This window comes from Salmo salar, chromosome ssa16 (assembly GCF_905237065.1).
Source record: "Salmo salar chromosome ssa16, Ssal_v3.1, whole genome shotgun sequence".
Classification (NCBI taxonomy): Eukaryota; Metazoa; Chordata; class Actinopteri; order Salmoniformes; family Salmonidae; genus Salmo; species Salmo salar.
In genome coordinates this window covers 83,875,771-83,900,246 of record NC_059457.1, presented here as the reverse complement: position 1 = coordinate 83,900,246, position 24,476 = coordinate 83,875,771, and the positions used below count along the sequence as shown (strand labels likewise).

At 50.9% G+C, this 24,476-nt stretch overlaps 1 protein-coding gene across 1 annotated transcript; it reads right to left on the bottom strand.

Moving 5' to 3' along the window:
• Positions 1-1,308: 1,308 nt before the first annotated feature.
• Positions 1,309-22,546, bottom strand: LOC123727728 (cilia- and flagella-associated protein 47). Its single transcript, XM_045696730.1, has 10 exons — positions 22,418-22,546; positions 22,158-22,268; positions 21,294-21,398; positions 16,697-16,853; positions 15,969-16,052; positions 14,365-15,820; positions 12,903-12,968; positions 12,348-12,509; positions 11,598-11,766; positions 1,309-1,754 (listed from the first exon to the last, which is right to left on the bottom strand). The coding sequence occupies exons 1-10, from the start codon at positions 22,544-22,546 to the stop codon at positions 1,656-1,658; spliced, it is 2,538 nt and encodes an 845-aa protein (XP_045552686.1). The 3' UTR covers positions 1,309-1,655.
• Between the last annotated feature and the right edge of the window lie 1,930 nt (positions 22,547-24,476).

Below are 24,476 nucleotides of genomic sequence, written 5' to 3'. Positions count from 1 at the left end.
GAGACAGTCTCAGGTAGAGTTCAGTACCACGTGATAATGGACAGAGACAGTCTCAGGTAGAGTTCAGTACCACGTGATAATGGACAGAGACAGTCTCAGGTAGAGTTCAGTACCCCGTGATAATGGACAGAGACAGTCTCAGGTAGAGTTCAGTACCACGTGATAATGGACAGAGACAGTCTCAGGTAGAGTTCAGTACCACGTGATAATGGACAGAGACAGTCTCAGGTAGAGTTCAGTACCACGTGATAATGGACAGAGACAGTCTCAGGTAGAGTTCAGTACCACGTGATAATGGACAGAGACAGTCTCAGGTAGAGTTCAGTACCACGTGATAATGGACAGAGACAGTCTCAGGTAGAGTTCAGTACCACGTGATAATGGACAGAGACAGTCTCAGGTAGAGTTCAGTACCACGTGATAATGGACAGAGACAGTCTCAGGTAGAGTTCAGTACCACGTGATAATGGACAGAGACAGTCTCAGGTAGAGTTCAGTACCACGTGATAATGGACAGAGACAGTCTCAGGTAGAGTTCAGTACCACGTGATAATGGACTAGGGACAGTCTCAGGTAGAGTTCAGTACCACGTGATAATGGACAGAGACAGTCTCAGGTAGAGTTCAGTACCACGTGATAATGGACAGAGACAGTCTCGGGTGCAGAATCTCCAGATGTTCATCACTTTTGACTTTACAACAGACAAATATGGTAGCCTACACTCAGCAATCATAAACAGTGTTTTGTGTTAATCCATAAGGGATGTCAATGTGACTCCATATTGTCTCCTGCTGAAGTCTATTATTGAGAGAATGACTTTGCTGTTTTCCTTCTAATCTCGATCCAGGATCAATCTGTTCCCTAATCCAAACCTACGCTCTGTTATAATCAACACAAGTGAATATTCATGCTGCCTAAATAAATGAGATAATGTCGCTCTCTCTCTGTCTCTAAACCAGAGTTTGTTATTTCATCCGGTTAAGACTAAATGACAGGCTAAGAAATTAGAGGGGAGATAATCCTTCTTGGAATTCAGGGTGAGAGAAAGACCCCTGGTTCACTGCACTGGATGACAAGACGGATTTCACCCCACATGCATATGAACACACACATCTCGTTTGAGAACAGACAGAGAAAATCTCCAAAGTAATGCCAAGTGCATAAAAGAATGTCCATATTTATTTTATTTGACCTTTATTTAACTAGGCAAGTCAGTTAAGAACAAATTCTTATTTTCAATGACAGCCTAGGAACAGTGGGTTAACTGCCTTGTTCAGGTGCAGAACAACAGATTTGTATATTGTCAGCTTGGGGATTCGAACTTGCAACCTTTCGGTTACTAGCCCAACGCTCTAACCACTAGGCTACCTGCAGAGGTCAGAGGTCAACAGAAATCTAATGATGACAATGAGGTGAAGTACAGGCACTTACAATGAATTATTCAATCTTCATGTATGATCATTTCAATGACACAGGAATGGGGTGGGGTTGTGGTAGGAGTGTGTGTGTGTGTGTGTGTGTGTACTGTGAGAATGATCTCTCTATCTGATCTGCGAGGCGGAGGCTCTGTGTTTGATGGGGGAGGAGTTAGCCATGGCTGGGAGATGAAGGTTCCGGGACACAAAGATCCTCTGGCGGACATCAGTGGGAGGGAGTTACCTGGAAGAGGTGTTCCCATTGGAGGAGGCAGAGTGGGGTGGGGTGTAAGCAGGCGTGGTTCCTTTCACCTCATACGTCCACTGCATGTCTGCTGTCTGCAGGAGGGACAAGCAGCTGTCAATCAGTGAGGTGTGTGTGTCTGCTGTCTGCAGGAGGGTCAAGCAGCTGTCAATCAGTGAGGTGTGTGTGTCTGCTGTCTGCAGGAGGGACAAGCAGCTGTCAATCAGTGAGGTGTATGTCTGCTGTCTGCAGGAGGGACAAGCAGCTGTCAATCAGTGAGGTGTGTGTGTCTGCTGTCTGCAGGAGGGACAAGCAGCTGTCAATCAGTGAGGTGTGTGTGTCTATATCTGTTGCTCTGATCCTTACACTACACTCTTAGAAAAAAGGGTTCCAAAATGGTTCTTCGGCTTTCCCCATAGGAGAACCCTTTTTGGTTCCAGGTAGAACCATTTTTGATTCCAGGTAGAAAGAACCCTCTGTAGAAAGAATCCTATTTCTACCTGGAACCAAAAAGGGTTCTCCTATGGGAACAGCCAAAGAGCCCTTTTAGCTTCTAAATAGCACCTTTGTTTCCTAAGAGTGTAGTGTGTTACTAGCCAGACATACCTGGACCAGCAGAGTAGCGTGGTGTCTCTAGCCAGACATACCTGGACCAGCAGAGTAGCGTGGTGTCTCTAGTAGACATACCTGGACCAGCAGAGTAGCGTGGTGTCTCTAGTAGACATACCTGGACCAGCAGAGTAGCGTGGTGTCTCTAGTAGACATACCTGGACCAGCAGAGTAGCGTGGTGTCTCTAGTAGACATACCTGGACCAGCAGAGTAGCGTGGTGTCTCTAGCCAGACATACCTGGACCAGCAGAGTAGCGTGGTGTCTCTAGTAGACATACCTGGACCAGCAGAGTAGCGTGGTGTCTCTAGCCAGACATACCTGGACCAGCAGAGTAGCGTGGTGTCTCTAGTAGACATACCTGGACCAGCAGAGTAGCGTGGTGTCCCTAGCCAGACATACCTGGACCAGCAGAGTAGCGTGGTGTCTCTAGCCAGACATACCTGGACCAGCAGAGTAGCGTGGTGTCTCTAGTAGACATACCTGGACCAGCAGAGTAGCGTGGTGTCTCTAGTAGACATACCTGGACCAGCAGAGTAGCGTGGTGTCTCTAGCAGACATACCTGGACCAGCAGAGTAGCGTGGTGTCTCTAGTAGACATACCTGGACCAGCAGAGTAGCGTGGTGTCTCTAGCAGACATACCTGGACCAGCAGAGTAGCGTGGTGTCTCTAGTAGACATACCTGGACCAGCAGAGTAGCGTGGTGTCTCTAGTAGACATACCTGGACCAGAGTAGCGTGGTGTCTCTAGTAGACATACCTGGACCAGCAGAGTAGCGTGGTGTCTCTAGCCAGACATACCTGGACCAGCAGAGTAGCGTGGTGTCTCTAGTAGACATACCTGGACCAGCAGAGTAGCGTGGTGTCTCTAGCCAGACATACCTGGACCAGCAGAGTAGCGTGGTGTCTCTAGTAGACATACCTGGACCAGCAGAGTAGCGTGGTGTCCCTAGCCAGACATACCTGGACCAGCAGAGTAGCGTGGTGTCTCTAGCAGACATACCTGGACCAGCAGAGTAGCGTGGTGTCTCTAGTAGACATACCTGGACCAGCAGAGTAGCGTGGTGTCTCTAGCAAGACATACCTGGACCAGCAGAGTAGCGTGGTGTCTCTAGCCAGACATACCTGGACCAGCAGAGTAGCGTGGTGTCTCTAGTAGACATACCTGGACCAGCAGAGTAGCGTGGTGTCTCTAACAAGACATACCTGGACCAGCAGAGTAGCGTGGTGTCTCTAGTAGACATACCTGGACCAGCAGAGTAGCGTGGTGTCTCTAGCCAGACATACCTGGACCAGCAGAGTAGCGTGGTGTCTCTAGCCAGACATACCTGGACCAGCAGAGTAGCGTGGTGTCTCTAGTAGACATACCTGGACCAGCAGAGTAGCGTGGTGTCTCTAGCCAGACATACCTGGACCAGCAGAGTAGCGTGGTGTCTCTAGTAGACATACCTGGACCAGCAGAGTAGCGTGGTGTCTCTAGTAGACATACCTGGACCAGCAGAGTAGCGTGGTGTCTCTAGTAGACATACCTGGACCAGCAGAGTAGCGTGGTGTCTCTAGCCAGACATACCTGGACCAGCAGAGTAGCGTGGTGTCTCTAGTAGACATACCTGGACCGGCAGAGTAGCGTAGTGTCTCTAGTAGACATACCTGGACCAGCAGAGTAGCGTGGTGTCTCTAGTAGACATACCTGGACCAGCAGAGTAGCGTGGTGTCTCTAGTAGACATACCTGGACCAGCAGAGTAGCGTGGTGTCTCTAGCCAGACATACCTGGACCAGCAGAGTAGCGTGGTGTCTCTAGCCAGACATACCTGGACCAGCAGAGTAGCGTGGTGTCTCTAGCCAGACATACCTGGACCAGCAGAGTAGCGTGGTGTCTCTAGCCAGACATACCTGGACCAGCAGAGTAGCGTGGTGTCTCTAGTAGACATACCTGGACCAGCAGAGTAGCGTGGTGTCTCTAGTAGACATACCTGGACCAAGTAGCGTGGTGTCTCTAGTAGACATACCTGGACCAGCAGAGTAGCGTGGTGTCTCTAGCCAGACATACCTGGACCAGCAGAGTAGCGTGGTGTCTCTAGTAGACATACCTGGACCAGCAGAGTAGCGTGGTGTCTCTAGCCAGACATACCTGGACCAGCAGAGTAGCGTGGTGTCTCTAGTAGACATACCTGGACCAGCATAGTAGCGTGGTGTCCCTAGCCAGACATACCTGGACCAGCAGAGTAGCGTGGTGTCTCTAGCCAGACATACCTGGACCAGCAGAGTAGCGTGGTGTCTCTAGTAGACATACCTGGACCAGCAGAGTAGCGTGGTGTCTCTAGTAGACATACCTGGACCAGCAGAGCAGCGTGGTGTCTCTAGCAGACATACCTGGACCAGCAGAGTAGCGTGGTGTCTCTAGTAGACATACCTGGACCAGCAGAGTAGCGTGGTGTCTCTAGTAGACATACCTGGACCAGCAGAGTAGCGTGGTGTCTCTAGTAGACATACCTGGACCAGCAGAGTAGCGTGGTGTCTCTAGTAGACATACCTGGACCAAGTAGCGTGGTGTCTCTAGTAGACATACCTGGACCAGCAGAGTAGCGTGGTGTCTCTAGTAGACATACCTGGACCAGCAGAGTAGCGTAGTGTCTCTAGTAGACATACCTGGACCAGCAGAGTAGCGTGGTGTCTCTAGCCAGACATACCTGGACCAGCAGAGTAGCGTGGTGTCTCTAGTAGACATACCTGGACCAGCAGAGTAGCGTGGTGTCTCTAGTAGACATACCTGGACCAGCAGAGTAGCGTGGTGTCTCTAGTAGACATACCTGGACCAGCAGAGTAGCGTGGTGTCTCTAGCAGACATACCTGGACCAGCAGAGTAGCGTGGTGTCTCTAGTAGACATACCTGGACCAGCAGAGTAGCGTGGTGTCTCTAGTAGACATACCTGGACCAGCAGAGTAGCGTGGTGTCTCTAGTAGACATACCTGGACCAGCAGAGTAGCGTGGTGTCTCTAGTAGACATACCTGGACCAAGTAGCGTGGTGTCTCTAGTAGACATACCTGGACCAGCAGAGTAGCGTGGTGTCTCTAGTAGACATACCTGGACCAGCAGAGTAGCGTGGTGTCTCTAGTAGACATACCTGGACCAGCAGAGTAGCGTGGTGTCTCTAGCCAGACATACCTGGACCAGCAGAGTAGCGTGGTGTCTCTAGTAGACATACCTGGACCAGCAGAGTAGCGTGGTGTCTCTAGCCAGACATACCTGGACCAGCAGAGTAGCGTGGTGTCTCTAGTAGACATACCTGGACCAGCAGAGTAGCGTGGTGTCTCTAGTAGACATACCTGGACCAGCAGAGTAGCGTGGTGTCTCTAGCAAGACATACCTGGACCAGCAGAGTAGCGTGGTGTCTCTAGCCAGACATACCTGGACCAGCAGAGTAGCGTGGTGTCTCTAGTAGACATACCTGGACCAGCAGAGTAGCGTGGTGTCTCTAGCAAGACATACCTGGACCAGCAGAGTAGCGTGGTGTCTCTAGTAGACATACCTGGACCAGCAGAGTAGCGTGGTGTCTCTAGCCAGACATACCTGGACCAGCAGAGTAGCGTGGTGTCTCTAGCCAGACATACCTGGACCAGCAGAGTAGCGTGGTGTCTCTAGTAGACATACCTGGACCAGCAGAGTAGCGTGGTGTCTCTAGCCAGACATACCTGGACCAGCAGAGTAGCGTGGTGTCTCTAGTAGACATACCTGGACCAGCAGAGTAGCGTGGTGTCTCTAGTAGACATACCTGGACCAGCAGAGTAGCGTGGTGTCTCTAGTAGACATACCTGGACCAGCAGAGTAGCGTGGTGTCTCTAGCCAGACATACCTGGACCAGCAGAGTAGCGTGGTGTCTCTAGTAGACATACCTGGACCGGCAGAGTAGCGTAGTGTCTCTAGTAGACATACCTGGACCAGCAGAGTAGCGTGGTGTCTCTAGTAGACATACCTGGACCAGCAGAGTAGCGTGGTGTCTCTAGTAGACATACCTGGACCAGCAGAGTAGCGTGGTGTCTCTAGCCAGACATACCTGGACCAGCAGAGTAGCGTGGTGTCTCTAGTAGACATACCTGGACCAGCAGAGTAGCGTGGTGTCTCTAGTAGACATACCTGGACCAGCAGAGTAGCGTGGTGTCTCTAGCTAGACATACCTTGACCAGCAGAGTAGCGTGGTGTCTCTAGCAGACATACCTGGACCAGCAGAGTAGCGTGGTGTCTCTAGTAGACATACCTGGACCAGCAGAGTAGCGTGGTGTCTCTAGTAGACATACCTGGACCAGCAGAGTAGCGTGGTGTCTCTAGTAGACATACCTGGACCAGCAGAGTAGCGTGGTGTCTCTAGTAGACATACCTGGACCACAGTAGCGTGGTGTCTCTAGTAGACATACCTGGACCAGCAGAGTAGCGTGGTGTCTCTAGTAGACATACCTGGACCAGCAGAGTAGCGTGGTGTCTCTAGTAGACATACCTGGACCAGCAGAGTAGCGTGGTGTCTCTAGCCAGACATACCTGGACCAGCAGAGTAGCGTGGTGTCTCTAGTAGACATACCTGGACCAGCAGAGTAGCGTGGTGTCTCTAGCCAGACATACCTGGACCAGCAGAGTAGCGTGGTGTCTCTAGTAGACATACCTGGACCAGCAGAGTAGCGTGGTGTCTCTAGTAGACATACCTGGACCAGCAGAGTAGCGTGGTGTCTCTAGCAAGACATACCTGGACCAGCAGAGTAGCGTGGTGTCTCTAGCCAGACATACCTGGACCAGCAGAGTAGCGTGGTGTCTCTAGTAGACATACCTGGACCAGCAGAGTAGCGTGGTGTCTCTAGCAAGACATACCTGGACCAGCAGAGTAGCGTGGTGTCTCTAGTAGACATAACTGGACCAGCAGAGTAGCGTGGTGTCTCTAGCCAGACATACCTGGACCAGCAGAGTAGCGTGGTGTCTCTAGCCAGACATACCTGGACCAGCAGAGTAGCGTGGTGTCTCTAGTAGACATACCTGGACCAGCAGAGTAGCGTGGTGTCTCTAGCCAGACATACCTGGACCAGCAGAGTAGCGTGGTGTCTCTAGTAGACATACCTGGACCAGCAGAGTAGCGTGGTGTCTCTAGTAGACATACCTGGACCAGCAGAGTAGCGTGGTGTCTCTAGTAGACATACCTGGACCAGCAGAGTAGCGTGGTGTCTCTAGCCAGACATACCTGGACCAGCAGAGTAGCGTGGTGTCTCTAGCCAGACATACCTGGACCAGCAGAGTAGCGTGGTGTCTCTAGTAGACATACCTGGACCAGCATAGTAGCGTGGTGTCCCTAGCCAGACATACCTGGACCAGCAGAGTAGCGTGGTGTCTCTATCCGACATACCTGGACCAGCAGAGTAGCGTGGTGTCTCTAGTAGACATACCTGGACCAGCAGAGTAGCGTGGTGTCTCTAGTAGACATACCTGGACCAGCAGAGCAGCGTGGTGTCTCTAGCAGACATACCTGGACCAGCAGAGTAGCGTGGTGTCTCTAGTAGACATACCTGGACCAGCAGAGTAGCGTGGTGTCTCTAGTAGACATACCTGGACCAGCAGAGTAGCGTGGTGTCTCTAGTAGACATACCTGGACCAGCAGAGTAGCGTGGTGTCTCTAGTAGACATACCTGGACCAAGAGTAGCGTGGTGTCTCTAGTAGACATACCTGGACCAGCAGAGTAGCGTGGTGTCTCTAGTAGACATACCTGGACCAGCAGAGTAGCGTGGTGTCTCTAGCCAGACATACCTGGACCAGCAGAGTAGCGTGGTGTCTCTAGCAGACATACCTGGACCAGCAGAGTAGCGTGGTGTCTCTAGTAGACATACCTGGACCAGCAGAGTAGCGTGGTGTCTCTAGTAGACATACCTTGACCAGCAGAGTAGCGTGGTGTCTCTAGCAGACATACCTGGACCAGCAGAGTAGCGTGGTGTCTCTAGTAGACATACCTGGACCAGCAGAGTAGCGTGGTGTCTCTAGTAGACATACCTGGACCAGCAGAGTAGCGTGGTGTCTCTAGTAGACATACCTGGACCAGCAGAGTAGCGTGGTGTCTCTAGTAGACATACCTGGACCACAGTAGCGTGGTGTCTCTAGTAGACATACCTGGACCAGCAGAGTAGCGTGGTGTCTCTAGTAGACATACCTGGACCAGCAGAGTAGCGTGGTGTCTCTAGTAGACATACCTGGACCAGCAGAGTAGCGTGGTGTCTCTAGCCAGACATACCTGGACCAGCAGAGTAGCGTGGTGTCTCTAGTAGACATACCTGGACCAGCAGAGTAGCGTGGTGTCTCTAGCCAGACATACCTGGACCAGCAGAGTAGCGTGGTGTCTCTAGTAGACATACCTGGACCAGCAGAGTAGCGTGGTGTCTCTAGTAGACATACCTGGACCAGCAGAGTAGCGTGGTGTCTCTAGCAAGACATACCTGGACCAGCAGAGTAGCGTGGTGTCTCTAGCCAGACATACCTGGACCAGCAGAGTAGCGTGGTGTCTCTAGTAGACATACCTGGACCAGCAGAGTAGCGTGGTGTCTCTAACAAGACATACCTGGACCAGCAGAGTAGCGTGGTGTCTCTAGTAGACATAACTGGACCAGCAGAGTAGCGTGGTGTCTCTAGCCAGACATACCTGGACCAGCAGAGTAGCGTGGTGTCTCTAGCCAGACATACCTGGACCAGCAGAGTAGCGTGGTGTCTCTAGTAGACATACCTGGACCAGCAGAGTAGCGTGGTGTCTCTAGCCAGACATACCTGGACCAGCAGAGTAGCGTGGTGTCTCTAGTAGACATACCTGGACCAGCAGAGTAGCGTGGTGTCTCTAGTAGACATACCTGGACCAGCAGAGTAGCGTGGTGTCTCTAGTAGACATACCTGGACCAGCAGAGTAGCGTGGTGTCTCTAGCCAGACATACCTGGACCAGCAGAGTAGCGTGGTGTCTCTAGTTGACATACCTGGACCGGCAGAGTAGCGTAGTGTCTCTAGTAGACATACCTGGACCAGCAGAGTAGCGTGGTGTCTCTAGTAGACATACCTGGACCAGCAGAGTAGTGTGGTGTCTCTAGTAGACATACCTGGACCAGCAGAGTAGCGTGGTGTCTCTAGCCAGACATACCTGGACCAGCAGAGTAGCGTGGTGTCTCTAGCCAGACATACCTGGACCAGCAGAGTAGCGTGGTGTCTCTAGCCAGACATACCTGGACCAGCAGAGTAGCGTGGTGTCTCTAGCCAGACATACCTGGACCAGCAGAGTAGCGTGGTGTCTCTAGCCAGACATACCTGGACCAGCAGAGTAGCGTGGTGTCTCTAGTAGACATACCTGGACCAGCAGAGTAGCGTGGTGTCTCTAGTAGACATACCTGGACCAGCAGAGTAGCGTGGTGTCTCTAGCCAGACATACCTGGACCAGCAGAGTAGCGTGGTGTCTCTAGTTGACATACCTGGACCAGCAGAGTAGCGTGGTGTCCCTAGCCAGACATACCTGGACCAGCAGAGTAGCGTAGTGTCTCTAGTAGACATACCTGGACCAGCAGAGTAGCGTGGTGTCTCTAGCCAGACATACCTGGACCAGCAGAGTAGCGTGGTGTCTCTAGTAGACATACCTGGACCAGCAGAGTAGCGTGGTGTCTCTAGTAGACATACCTGGACCAGCAGAGTAGCGTGGTGTCTCTAGTAGACATACCTTGACCAGCAGAGTAGCGTGGTGTCTCTAGCAGACATACCTGGACCAGCAGAGTAGCGTGGTGTCTCTAGTAGACATACCTGGACCAGCAGAGTAGCGTGGTGTCTCTAGTAGACATACCTGGACCAGCAGAGTAGCGTGGTGTCTCTAGTAGACATACCTGGACCAGCAGAGTAGCGTGGTGTCTCTAGTAGACATACCTGGACCAAGTAGCGTGGTGTCTCTAGTAGACATACCTGGACCAGCAGAGTAGCGTGGTGTCTCTAGTAGACATACCTGGACCAGCAGAGTAGCGTGGTGTCTCTAGTAGACATACCTGGACCAGCAGAGTAGCGTGGTGTCTCTAGCCAGACATACCTGGACCAGCAGAGTAGCGTGGTGTCTCTAGTAGACATACCTGGACCAGCAGAGTAGCGTGGTGTCTCTAGCCAGACATACCTGGACCAGCAGAGTAGCGTGGTGTCTCTAGTAGACATACCTGGACCAGCAGAGTAGCGTGGTGTCTCTAGTAGACATACCTGGACCAGCAGAGTAGCGTGGTGTCTCTAGCAAGACATACCTGGACCAGCAGAGTAGCGTGGTGTCTCTAGCCAGACATACCTGGACCAGCAGAGTAGCGTGGTGTCTCTAGTAGACATACCTGGACCAGCAGAGTAGCGTGGTGTCTCTAACAAGACATACCTGGACCAGCAGAGTAGCGTGGTGTCTCTAGTAGACATAACTGGACCAGCAGAGTAGCGTGGTGTCTCTAGCCAGACATACCTGGACCAGCAGAGTAGCGTGGTGTCTCTAGCCAGACATACCTGGACCAGCAGAGTAGCGTGGTGTCTCTAGTAGACATACCTGGACCAGCAGAGTAGCGTGGTGTCTCTAGCCAGACATACCTGGACCAGCAGAGTAGCGTGGTGTCTCTAGTAGACATACCTGGACCAGCAGAGTAGCGTGGTGTCTCTAGTAGACATACCTGGACCAGCAGAGTAGCGTGGTGTCTCTAGTAGACATACCTGGACCAGCAGAGTAGCGTGGTGTCTCTAGCCAGACATACCTGGACCAGCAGAGTAGCGTGGTGTCTCTAGCCAGACATACCTGGACCAGCAGAGTAGCGTGGTGTCTCTAGTAGACATACCTGGACCAGCAGAGTAGTGTGGTGTCTCTAGTAGACATACCTGGACCAGCAGAGTAGCGTGGTGTCTCTAGCCAGACATACCTGGACCAGCAGAGTAGCGTGGTGTCTCTAGCCAGACATACCTGGACCAGCAGAGTAGCGTGGTGTCTCTAGCCAGACATACCTGGACCAGCAGAGTAGCGTGGTGTCTCTAGCCAGACATACCTGGACCAGCAGAGTAGCGTGGTGTCTCTAGTAGACATACCTGGACCAGCAGAGTAGCGTGGTGTCTCTAGTAGACATACCTGGACCAGCAGAGTAGCGTGGTGTCTCTTGCCAGACATACCTGGACCAGCAGAGTAGCGTGGTGTCTCTAGTAGACATACCTGGACCAGCAGAGTAGCGTGGTGTCTCTAGTAGACATACCTGGACCAGCAGAGTAGCGTGGTGTCTCTAGTAGACATACCTGGACCAGTAGAGTAGCGTGGTGTCTCTAGTAGACATACCTGGACCAGCAGAGTAGCGTGGTGTCTCTTGCTGTACATGGAGGGGGTGAAGGAGACGGTGAGGATGGTACCAGCTGACCCCACTGGGAGGAGCTCACCTGAGGAGGGACACACCTGGAACTCACTGCCCCCACCTGGCAGGAACCCTGCTGTGAACGGCTCTGGGTACCTGCCACATAGACATGCAGGAATACACACACACATAGATAGGGTAAGGGTCAGAGAAACACACACAAACATAGATAGGGTAAGGGTCAGAGAAACACACACACATAGATAGGGTAAGGGTCAGAGAAACACACACACACATAGATAGGGTAAGGATCAGAGAAACACACACACATAGATAGGGTAAGGGTCAGAGAAACACACACACACATAGATAGGGTAAGGGTCAGAGAAACACACACACACATAGATAGGGTAAGGGTCAGAGAAACACACACACACATAGATAGGGTAAGGGTCAGAGAAACACACACACATAGATAGGGTAAGGGTCAGAGAAACACACACACACATAGATAGGGTAAGGATCAGAGAAACACACACACACATAGATAGGGTAAGGGTCAGAGAAACACACACACACATAGATAGGGTAAGGGTCAGAGAAACACACACACATAGATAGGGTAAGGGTCAGAGAAACACACACACACATAGATAGGGTAAGGATCAGAGAAACACACACACATAGATAGGGTAAGGGTCAGAGGGTAAGGGTCAGAGAAACACACTCAGCTTGACCTGGTCTGGCTGGTCAGTCTGAAGCCCACAGCAGAGGTCTTGTGTAGCCCTGCAGCGTTAATGGTGATGACATCATCAACCTGCGGCTCGGTGGAGATGAGGCTGATGGGAAACTTCCAGAGCCCACCTGTCAAACACTGAACAGCCAGCACAGCTGAACACCTAGGGAGAGGAGGAGAGGAGGGGATGGGAGAAGAGAGGAGAGGAGGGGAGAAGAGAGGAGAGGAGGGTAGAAGAGAGGAGAGGAGAGGACAGGAGAGGACAGGACAGGACAGGACAGGACAGGACGAGGGGAAGAGGATAGGGGAGTGGAGGGGAGAGGGGGAGGAGGAAGGTAGAGGAGGAAGGTAGAGGAGGAGAGAGGGAGGAGGAGAGGGGGAGGGGAGAGGGGAGGGGAACACAAATAGATACAGTCTCTGAAGAGTAATTATTTATAACTAATGCACTTTATCAGATGTTAGTCTGCTACCTGGATTTCTAGAAGGTGCAGAGCTGAGAGCCAGTGCTGGTGTGTGTGTGTGATATGCGTGTGTTTGTGTGATGTATGTCCGTTACCTGCGAGGTTTGTAAGGGGTGAAGATGAGGTTGACAGTGAGAGAGACGATGCCAGAGTGGGGGTCTCTGTGACAGGTCAGTAGAGACAGGTCAGGAGAGACAGGTCAGTAGAGACAGGGTTAACCAGCCCTCCAGCTGGGACTGCTCAGCATCACTGTTATAACACACCTCACATAGAAAGTCTTCTAGAGCCAGCCTGACGCCTGCTGCTAACACATAGATGGACACGCACGCACGCACGCACGCACGCACACACACACACACACACACACACCAAACTCTCCAGTTAATGCATGACTAATCCACAGTGATGAGCTGCTGCTGTTTTATCCCCCTCCCTCCCTCCTTCCCTCCCTCCTTCCCTCTATCCCTCCCTCCTTCCCTCTATCCCTCCCTCCTTCCCTCCATCCTTCCCTCCTCTGTCCCTCATCCCTCCTCCTTTCCTCCTCCTTTCCTCCTTCCCTCCCTCCTTCCCTCCTTCCCTCCTTTCCCTCCCTCCTTCCCTCCATGTGTATACAGCTAAGTTATCATTGCCCTGGTACTGGTACTCTGTGTATACAGCCAAGTTATCATTGACTCAGTACTGGTACTCTGTGTATACAGCCAAGTTATCATTGACTCAGTACTGGTACTCTGTGTATACAGCCAAGTTATCATTGACTTGGTAATGTTACTCTGCGTATACAGCCAAGTTATTGTTACTCATTGTGGATTTATATCTTGTGTTATTATCTTTCTATTATTTCTCTTTCTGTCTCTCTGTATTGTTGGGAAGGACCTGTAAGTAATTATAAACTGGGTGGTTCCAGCCCTGAATGCTGATTGGCTGACAGCCGTGGTATATCAGACCGTATACCACGGGTATGACAAGACATGTATTTTTACTGCTCTAATTACGTTGATAACCAGTTTATAATAGCAATAAGGTACCTCGGGGGTTTGTGGTATATGGCCAATATACCACGGCTAAGGGCTGTGTCCAGGCACTCTGCATTGCGATGTTTCTAAGAACAGCCCTTAGCCGTGGTATATTGACCATATCCCACACCCCTCAGGCCTTATTGCTTAAGTATAACATTGTTAGTCTACACTTGTTGTTTACCAAGCATGTGACAAATACAATTGTATTTGATTTGACACACACACTCACTCTCCACCCTGACTTTGTCAAAACAGCAATATGGTGTGTGTTGTCAGGAGATTAGACACATCCTACAAGGAGAATGAAGAACAAGTGGACTTCACTCAACCAGCCTTTTATGCTAACGAACACTGTGAACGTTGTAAGCTGACTAAGTTACCTTGGATATGCTCTGTTGAGACAGAAATGATGCATTACAATTAGCTACATAATCACATCACACACTCTCAGGGTACAGGCCCACGCACAACTACACACACAATGACGTGCAACACACACTCACTTCAAACCTAACTTCCAGTGAAGTTGATGTGATCTCACCTGAGGTTCCCGAGGAGGGGGCACTGCTGAGAGGTATGTCTGTGTTGCTGACTGAGGAGGGGGCACTGCTGAGAGGTATGTCTGTGTTGCTGACTGAGGAGGGGGCACTGCTGAGAGGTATGTCTGTGTTGCTGACTGAGGAGGGGGGCGCTGCTGAGAGGTATGTCTGTGTTGCTGACCGAGGAGGGGGCACTGCTGAGAGGTATGTCTGTGTTGCTGACTGAGGAGGGGGCGCTGCTGAGAGGTATGTCTGTGTTGCTGACTGAGGAGGGGGCGCTGCTGAGAGGTATGTCTGTGTTGCTGACTGAGGAGGGGGCACTGCTGAGAGGTATGTCTGTGTTGCTGACTGAGGAGGGGGCACTGCTGAGAGGTATGTCTGTGTTGCTGACTGAGGAGGGGGCGCTGCTGAGAGGTATGTCTGTGTTGCTGACTGAGGAGGGGGCGCTGCTGAGAGGTATGTCTGTGTTGCTGACTGAGGAGGGGGCACTGCTGAGAGGTATGTCTGTGTTGCTGACTGAGGAGGGGGCGCTGCTGAGAGGTATGTCTGTGTTGCTGACTGAGGAGGGGGCACTGCTGAGAGGTATGTCTGTGTTGCTGACTGAGGAGGGGGCACTGCTGAGAGGTATGTCTGTGTTGCTGACTGAGGAGGGGGCACTGCTGAGAGGTATGTCTGTGTTGCTGACTGAGGAGGGGGCGCTGCTGAGAGGTATGTCTGTGTTGCTGACTGAGGAGGGGGCACTGCTGAGAGGTATGTCTGTGTTGCTGACTGAGGAGGGGGCACTGCTGAGAGGTATGTCTGTGTTGCTGACTGAGGAGGGGGCACTGCTGAGAGGTATGTCTGTGTTGCTGACTGAGGAGGGGGCACTGCTGAGAGGTATGTCTGTGTTGCTGACTGAGGAGGGGGCACTGCTGAGAGGTATGTCTGTGTTGCTGACTGAGGAGGGGGCGCTGCTGAGAGGTATGTCTGTGTTGCTGACTGAGGAGGGGGCGCTGCTGAGAGGTATGTCTGTGTTGCTGACTGAGGAGGGGGCACTGCTGAGAGGTATGTCTGTGTTGCTGACTGAGGAGCCAGGAACACATCCCGTCAACAACACCTCCACTCTCTCCTCCACTCGACCGCGAGCCTCACATTCTATCACCGCTGGATGAGAGGGTTTAGGAGGGGCCTCTGGGATGCCATGGATGGGGTAGACCCAGCAGACCAAACACACCCGGCCCTTCTCTACCTCCACACACCTGTACACAGAGAAACACCTGTTACACACACACGCATGTGTAGACACATACACACACTGTACTGACTTGTCCCTCTGGGCCGTGGTGAGTGCTGTGTCCAGGCGGGGGAGAATGAAGAGGGGCTCTAGCTGAACCAGGAGCCAGGCCTGGTGCAGTTGCATGGAGTCAGGGGCAAACACCACAGGAATGTCCACACTGGCCCCCGCAGACACATGCACACCTGGAGCCAACATGGAGGACGGGAGGGACACCCTTTACTAGTGTATCTAACATGTAGCTGAAACTCAGAAGGCTAACACTGTCTTGTGGAGAACAGAGGAACTATGCCTTTAAAGTAAGGCTTGACACAGAGATGTGTAACAACTGACCTTGTGTCTGTTTGAGGGGGATGCAGAACACTTTCCTTTCACATATGAAGGACTGGCTTGATCTCTTCTGACCGGGCTCCTCGTCTGATAGGAGATTGAACAGCAACATTACTACCATCATGTCATGTCTCTACTAGGACTGTTTCCATGTGTGTCTGGGGTATGACTATGTCTGTACATGCATAATGTGTGTGTGTGTGTGTGTGTCCAGTGTGTGTCCAGTGTGTGTGTGTCCAGTGTGTTTGTCCAGTGTGTGTGTCCAGTGTGTGTGTCCAGTGTGTTTGTCCAGTGTGTTTGTCCAGTGTGTGTGTCCAGTGTGTGTCCAGTGTGTGTGTCCAGTGTGTTTGTCCAGTGTGTGTGTCCAGTGTGTTTGTCCAGTGTGTTTGTCCAGTGTGTGTGTCCAGTGTGTGTGTCCAGTGTGTTTGTCCAGTGTGTTTGTCCAGTGTGTGTGTCCAGTGTGTGTCCAGGGTGTGTGTCCAGTGTGTGTCCAGGGTGTGTCCAGGGTGTGTGTCCAGTGTGTGTGTCCAGGGTGTGTCCAGGGTGTGTCCAGCGTGTGTGTCCAGTGTGTGTGTCCAGGGTGTGTCCAGTGTGTGTCCAGGGTGTGTTTGACCTGTGAGTGTGAGGTGCAGCAGGGCTGGGTGTTCAGTGTGTGTCCAGGGTGTGTTTGACCTGTGAGTGTGAGGTGCAGCAGGGCTGGGTGTTCAGTGTGTGTCCAGGGTGTGTTTGACCTGTGAGTGTGAGGTGCAGCAGGGCTGGGTGTTCAGTAGGGTTCCTAAAGGGGAGGATGATGGAGGAGTGAGATCCCACAGGGGAGGCTACAGACAGAGGCTCCATCCTGCCAGGGGTCAGGCCTTCACCACACAGCTGGAAGCTCCAGTGCTTCAACTGGGAAGGACAACAACAACAACAACTAAATCATTGTCAGCTGACAGATGGAGAAATAACATTTTGGTTACCTAGTTACGTGTGGAAATAGCAGAGAATTCAGAACCATGGACAGTGGAAAAATGTCATTGAGTTTTATGAATCTTTGCAATGTTCATCAACAATCATTGTTTACACCATTGTACTGTGAGTCCGTCCTTATCCAACTGTTGGTATCACACAGTCCTAATTCACTTCCTAGCTCTTCCCCTCCCCCTCCAACCCTTCCAACCTCTTCCCCTTACACTCCAACCCTTCACCTCTTCCCCTTTCCTTCCCCTCCAACCCTTCACCTCTTCCCCTTACACTCCAACCCTTCACCTCTTCCCCTTACACTCTAACCCTTCACCTCTTCCCCTTACCCTCTAACCCTTCACCTCTTCCCCTTACACTCCAACCCTTCACCTCTTCCCCTTACACTCCAACCCTTCACCTCTTCCCCTTACACTCTAACCCTTCACCTCTTCCCCTTACCCTCTAACCCTTCACCTCTTCCCCTTACACTCCAACCCTTCACCTCTTCCCCTTACACTCTAACCCTTCCTACCTCTTCCCCTCCCCCTCCAACCCTTCCAACCTCTTCCCCTTACCCTCTAACCCTTCACCTCTTCCCCTTACACTCCAACCCTTCACCTCTTCCCCTTACCCTCCAACCCTTCACCTCTTCCCCTTACACTCCAACCCTTCACCTCTTCCCCTTACACTCTAACCCTTCCAACCTCTTCCCCTTACCCTCTAACCCTTCACCTCTTCCCCTTACCCTCTAACCCTTCCTACCTCTTCCCCTTACCCTCTAACCCTTCCTACCTCTTCCCCTTACCCTCTAACCCTTCCTACCTCTTCCCCTTACCCTCTAACCCTTCCTACCTCTTCCCCTTACACTCCAACCCTTCACCTCTTCCCCTTACCCTCTAACCCTTCCAACCTCTTCCCCTTACACTCTAACCCTTCACCTCTTCCCCTTACACTCTAACCCTTCCAACCTCTTCCCCTTCCCCTCCAACCCTTCACCTCTTCCCCTTATACTCCAACCCTTCACCTCTTCCCCTTACACTCTAACCCTTCCAACCTCTTCCCCTTACACTCTAACCCTTCCAACCTCTTCCCCTTACCCTCTAACCCTTCACCTCTTCCCCTTACCCTCTAACCCTTCCAACCTCTTCCCCTTACACTCTAACCCTTCACCTCTTCCCCTTACACTCTAACCCTTCCAACCTCTTCCCCTTCCCCTCCAACCCTTCACCTCTTCCCCTTATACTCCAACCCTTCACCTCTTCCCCTTACACTCTAACCCTTCCTACCTCTTCCCCTCCCCCTCCAACCCTTCCAACCTCTTCCCCTTACCCTCTAACCCTTCACCTCTTCCCCTTACCCTCTAACCCTTCCTACCTCTTCCTCTTACCCTCCAACCCTTCACCTCTTTCCCTTACCCTCTAACCCTTCCTACCTCTTCCCCTTACACTCCAACCCTTCACCTCTTCCCCTTACCCTCTAACCCTTCCAACCTCTTCCCCTTACACTCCAACCCTTCACCTCTTCCCCTTACCCTCTAACCCTTCCAACCTCTTCCCCTTACACTCTAACCCTTCACCTCTTCCCCTTACACTCTAACCCTTCCAACCTCTTCCCCTTCCCCTCCAACCCTTCACCTCTTCCCCTTACCCTCTAACCCTTCACCTCTTCCCCTTATACTCCAACCCTTCACCTCTTCCCCTTACACTCTAACCCTTCCTACCTCTTCCCCTCCCCCTCCAACCCTTCCAACCTCTTCCCCTTACCCTCTAACCCTTCACCTCTTCCCCTTTCCTTCCCCTCCAACCCTTCCAACCTCTTCCTCTTACCCTCTAACCCTTCACCTCTTCCCCTTACCCTCTAACCCTTCACCTCTTCCCCTTACACTCTAACCCTTCACCTCTTCCCCTTACACTCTAACCCTTCACCTCTTCCCCTTACACTCCAACCCTTCACCACTTCCCCTTACCCTCCAACCCTTCACCTCTTCCCCTTACCCTCCAACCCTTCCTACCTCTTCCTCTTCCCCTTTCCCCCAACCCTTCCCCTCGCCCCTTACCCTCCAAGCCTTCCTACCTCTTCCTCTTTCCCTTACCCTCCAACCCTTCCCCTCTTCCCCATACCCTCCAACCCTTCCCCTTACCCTCCAACCCTTCCCCTCTTCCCCTTACCCTCCAACCCTTCCTACCTCTTTCACCTTACCCTACAACCCTTCCCCTCTTCCCCTTACCCTCCAACCCTTCCCCTCTTCCCCTTACCCTCCAACCCTTCCTTCCTCTTCCCCTTTCCCCCAACCCTTCCCCTCGCCCCTTACCCTCCAAGCCTTCCTACCTCTTCCTCTTCCCCTTACCCTCCAACCCTTCCTACCTCTTCCCCTTACCCTCCAACCCTTCCTACCTCTTCCCCTTACCCTCCAACCCTTCCCCTTACCCTCCAAATCTTCACCTCTTTCCCTTACCCTCCAACCCTTCCCCTCTTCCCCTTACCCTCCAACCCTTCCTACCTCTTCCCCTTACCCTCCACCCCTTCACCTCTTCCCCTTACCCTCCAACCCTTCCCCTTACCCTCCAACCCTTCACCTCTTTCCCTTACCCTCCAACCCTTCCCCTCTTCCCCTTACCCTCCAACCCTTCACCTCTTCCCCTTACCCTCCAACCCTTCCCCTCTTTCCCTTACCCTCCAACCCTTCCTACCTCTTCCCCTTACCCTCCAACCCCTTCCCCTTACCCTCCAACCCTTCACCTCTTTCCCTTACCCTCCAACCCTTCCCCTCTTCCCCTTACCCTCCAACCCTTCACCTCTTCCCCTTACCCTCCAACCCTTCCCCTCTTTCCCTTACCCTCCAACCCTTCCTACCTCTTCCCCTTACCCTCCAACCCTTCCCCTTACCCTCCAACCCTTCACCTCTTTCCCTTACCCTCCAAACCTTCCCCTCTTCCCCTTACCCTCCAACTTTCCCACTACACTGTTTATACCTATCCAGACCCTTCAGATCCACTACTACACTGTTTATACCTATCCAGACCGTTCAGATCCACCACTACACTGTTTATACCTATCAGGACCCTTCAGATACACTACTACACTGTTTATACCTATCCAGACCCTTCAGATCCACCACTACACTGTTTATACCTATCCAGACCCTTCAGATACTCTACTACACTGTTTATACCTGTCCAGACCCTTCAGATCCACCACTACACTGTTTATACCTGTCCAGACCCTTCAGATCCACCACTACACTGTTTATACCTATCCAGACCCTTCAGATACACTACTACACTGTTTATACCTATCCAGACCCTTCAGATCCACTACTACACTGTTTATACCTATCCAGACCCTTCAGATCCACCACTACACTGTTTATACCTATCCAGACCCTTCAGATCCACCACTACACTGTTTATACCTATCCAGACCCTTCAGATCCACTACTACACTGTTTACACCTATCCAGACCCTTCAGATCCACTACTACACTGTTTATACCTATCCAGACCCTTCAGATACACCACTACACTGTTTATACCTATCCAGACCCTTCAGATACACCACTACACTGTTTATACCTATCCAGACCCTTCAGATCTACTACTACACTGTTTATACCTATCCAGACCTTTCAGATCCACCACTACACTGTTTATACCTATCCAGACCCTTCAGATACACCACTATACTGTTTATACCTATCCAGACCCTTCAGATCCACTACTACACTGTTTATACCTATCCAGACCCTTCAGATCCCCCCACTACACTGTTTATACCTATCCAGACCCTTCAGATCCCCCACTACACTGTTTATACCTATCCAGACCCTTCAGATACACTACTACACTGTTTATACCTATCCAGACCCTTCAGATCCACTACTACACTGTTTATACCTATCCAGACCCTTCAGATCCACTACTACACTGTTTACACCTATCCAGACCCTTCAGATCCACTACTACACTGTTTATACCTATCCAGACCCTTCAGATCCACTACTACACTGTTTATACCTATCCAGCTTATTCTATTCCTATGTCTTCCTAGGACAGATGGTTTAGGGTTAGACAGGTGGTTTAGGGTTAGACAGGTGGTTTAGAGTTAGACAGGTGGTTTAGGGTTAGACAGGTGGTTTAGGGTTAGACAGATGGTTTAGGGTTAGACAGGTGGTTTAGGGTTAGACAGATGGTTTAGGGTTAGACAGGTGGTTTAGGGTTAGACAGATGGTTTAGGGTTAGACAGGTGGTTTAGGGTTAGACAGGTTGGTTTAGGGTTAGACAGATGGTTTAGGGTTAGACAGGTGGTTTAGGGTTAGACAGGTGGTTTAGGGTTAGACAGGTGTTTTAGGGTTAGACAGGTGGTTTAGGGTTATACAGGTTGGTTTACCTGAGAACAGGTGAAGGAGATCTTGGCTGTGTGGTTTCTAGCTCCGATGGTTGATGGTCTGAAACGAACAGGAACCTGGGTGGATGAGTGTGGTGCTATGATGAGCTGGAAAGATAGACAGGTAGACATAGACAGGAACACACACACACACACACACACACACACACACACACACACACACACACACACACACACACACACACACACACACACACACACACACACATACACACACACACAGTTTAGACAGCAAATAAACAAGTCCATATTTTATAGTGTATGTTCTACTCTAATTACAACTGATCTCATAACTGGCACTATACATCCTTTATATAAGGTGTAGTGTACCTGAAAAACTACTGAACATTGGTTGCTAATAATAGGAAGACACTATTCAGGAAGCAATCAGTCTTCATCTACAGAATGTTCTTCATTAGCCATTATGCTGCTAGGCAACCAAACACAAGCCTGAGAGACAAACAGATCATTTCTCCTAAAAAGTGAGAAGCAGCAGAGAGAGAGCAAGAGAGAGAGCGAGAGAGCGAGAGAGAGAGAGAGCGAGAGAGAGCGAGAGAGAGAGAGAGAGAGAGAGAGAGAGAGAGAGAGAGAGAGAGAGAGAGAGAGAGCGAGAGAGGATGCTCAGAGCAGCTGTACTCTGTCACCCCTATGACGTCACCACTTAGAGAACTAGCCACTCAGAAGTGTAGACATCATTTACACAATATTGGAGGCTACGACCGCCTTGATGGTGGAAATGGATAAACTATGAATTACTCTTTAAAAAAAAATATATATATTAATATATTTTTTACGGAATAGAAAGGGACACACATGATGTGTGTGTGTGTATATGTGTGTACTAACTGGTCTGCTGGTGTCCAGCTCCAGGGTAAGTTGCGAGGGTTGCTGTTGACCGTGCCCAGCTCCAGTGTCTCGTCTGTGGGGTTGACCAGTGGGATGTACAGCCTGGTCCACCTGAGAAAACAAATAGTTTAGGTGGGGTTATGTCTGTGTGTGTGTGTGTGTGTGTGTGTGTGTGTGTGTGTGTGTGTGTGTGTGTGTGTGTGTGTGTGTGTGTGTGTGTGTGTGTGTGTGTGTGTGTGTGTGTGTGTGTGTGTGTGTACATACTTCCCCAGTTCACAGCTGCTCTGTGGTAAGGTGGTGAGGACAGGAGGTTGGGCCAGCAGGTCCAGCTGGTACCAGAACTCTCCCACCAGCTCCGACTGGAAGACCACACTAACAGAGAACACCATCATACACAATCACACACACTCCTTTTATTTGTGTGTGTTTGATAAAAGCTATTATAAGAATATTTTGAAGATAAATACACAACGCAGAGGATGAGAGGACGAGCGTACTAAAAACTAAATAGAGTACTAATGGTCAATAGGGAATTGTCAATGTAAATAGGAGTTGGTTTTCAGTTCAACAGCTCTGTGGAATGTCAGTCCTGAACTCAGAGCTACGTGTGCTACGTTCTGTATATTGAGTCTGGAGCAGGATACTTGTTATTTGGCCATTCCAGTTGTACTGCAAGGACTTCTGATTGGTCAACCCCAAGCTAGGGTGGGGGGGTTATACGTGGCATCCTGTTTCTTTGTTCTGTGGAGAAAAGCTGAGGACAGGGGAGACTGAACATCTACCTCCCAGCATAACATCTATGATTTGTCCTTCTCAAATAAATCGATTTTTCTCCTCCTGATTTGCTTTGGGGTTTTGTGTCATTGAAGAAAAACATCAACTGCTACCACTACTATGTTCTATTTGTTGCCATTAGTAACAATCAACAAATCCCTCAGAGGATCAATAAAGTGTATTATTTATTTACATCCAATCGTTCATTTGACCTGATTCCCAATGACACAGTGTCCAGTACAATAAGGTTGAGATAACATGACAGAGATCAACGCCCATATTCACAAAATATACTGCTCAAAAAAATAAAGGGAACACTTAAACAACACATCCTAGATCTGAATGAAAGAAATAATCTTATTAAATACTTTTTTCTTTACATAGTTGAATGTGCTGACAACAAAATCACACAAAAATAATCAATGGAAATCCAATTTATCAACCCATGGAGGTCTGGATTTGGAGTCACACTCAAAATTAAAGTGGAAAACCACACTACAGGCTGATCCAACTTTGATGTAATGTCCTTAAAACAAGTCAAAATGAGACTCAGTAGTGTGTGTGGCCTCCACGTGCCTGTATGACCTCCCTACAACGCCTGGGCATGCTCCTGATGAGGTGGCGGATGGTCTCCTGAGGGATCTCCTCCCAGACCTGGACTAAAGCATCCGCCAACTCCTGGACAGTCTGTGGTGCAACGTGGCGTTGGTGGATGGAGCGAGACATGATATCCCAGATGTGCTCAATTGGATTCAGGTCTGGGGAACGGGCGGGCCAGTCCATAGCATCAATACCTTCCTCTTGCAGGAACTGCTGACACACTCCAGCCACATGAGGTCTAGCATTGTCTTGCATTAGGAGGAACCCAGGGCCAACCGCACCAGCATATGGTTTCACAAGGGGTCTGAGGATCTCATCTCGGTACCTAATGGCAGTCAGGCTACCTCTGGCGAGCACATGGAGGGCTGTGCGGCCCCCCAAAGAAATGCCACCCCACACCATGACTGACCCACCGCCAAACCGGTCATGCTGGAGGATGTTGCAGGCAGCAGAACGTTCTCCACGGCGTCTCCAGACTCTGTCACGTCTGTCACGTGCTCAGTGTGAACCGGCTTTCATCTGTGAAGAGCACAGGGTGCCAGTGGCGAATTTGCCAATCTTGGTGTTCTCTGGCAAATGCCAAACGTCCTGCACGGTGTTGGGCTGTAAGCACAACCCCCACCTGTGGACGTCGGGCCCTCATACCACCCTCATGGAGTCTGTTTCTGACCGTTTGAGCAGACACATGCACATTTGTGGCCTTCCCTGTAGCTCAGTTGGTAGAGCATGGTGTGTGCAACGCCAGGGTTGTGGGTTCGTTTCCCACGGGGGGCCAGCACAAAAAAAAAAAAAAAAAGAAATGTATGCATTCACTACTGTAAGTCGCTCTGGATAAGAGCGTCTGCTAAATGACTAAAATGTAAATGTAAAAAATTTTGCAGGGCTCTGGCAGTGCTTCTCCTGCTCCTCCTTGCACAAAGGCGGAGGTAGCGGTCCTGCTGCTGG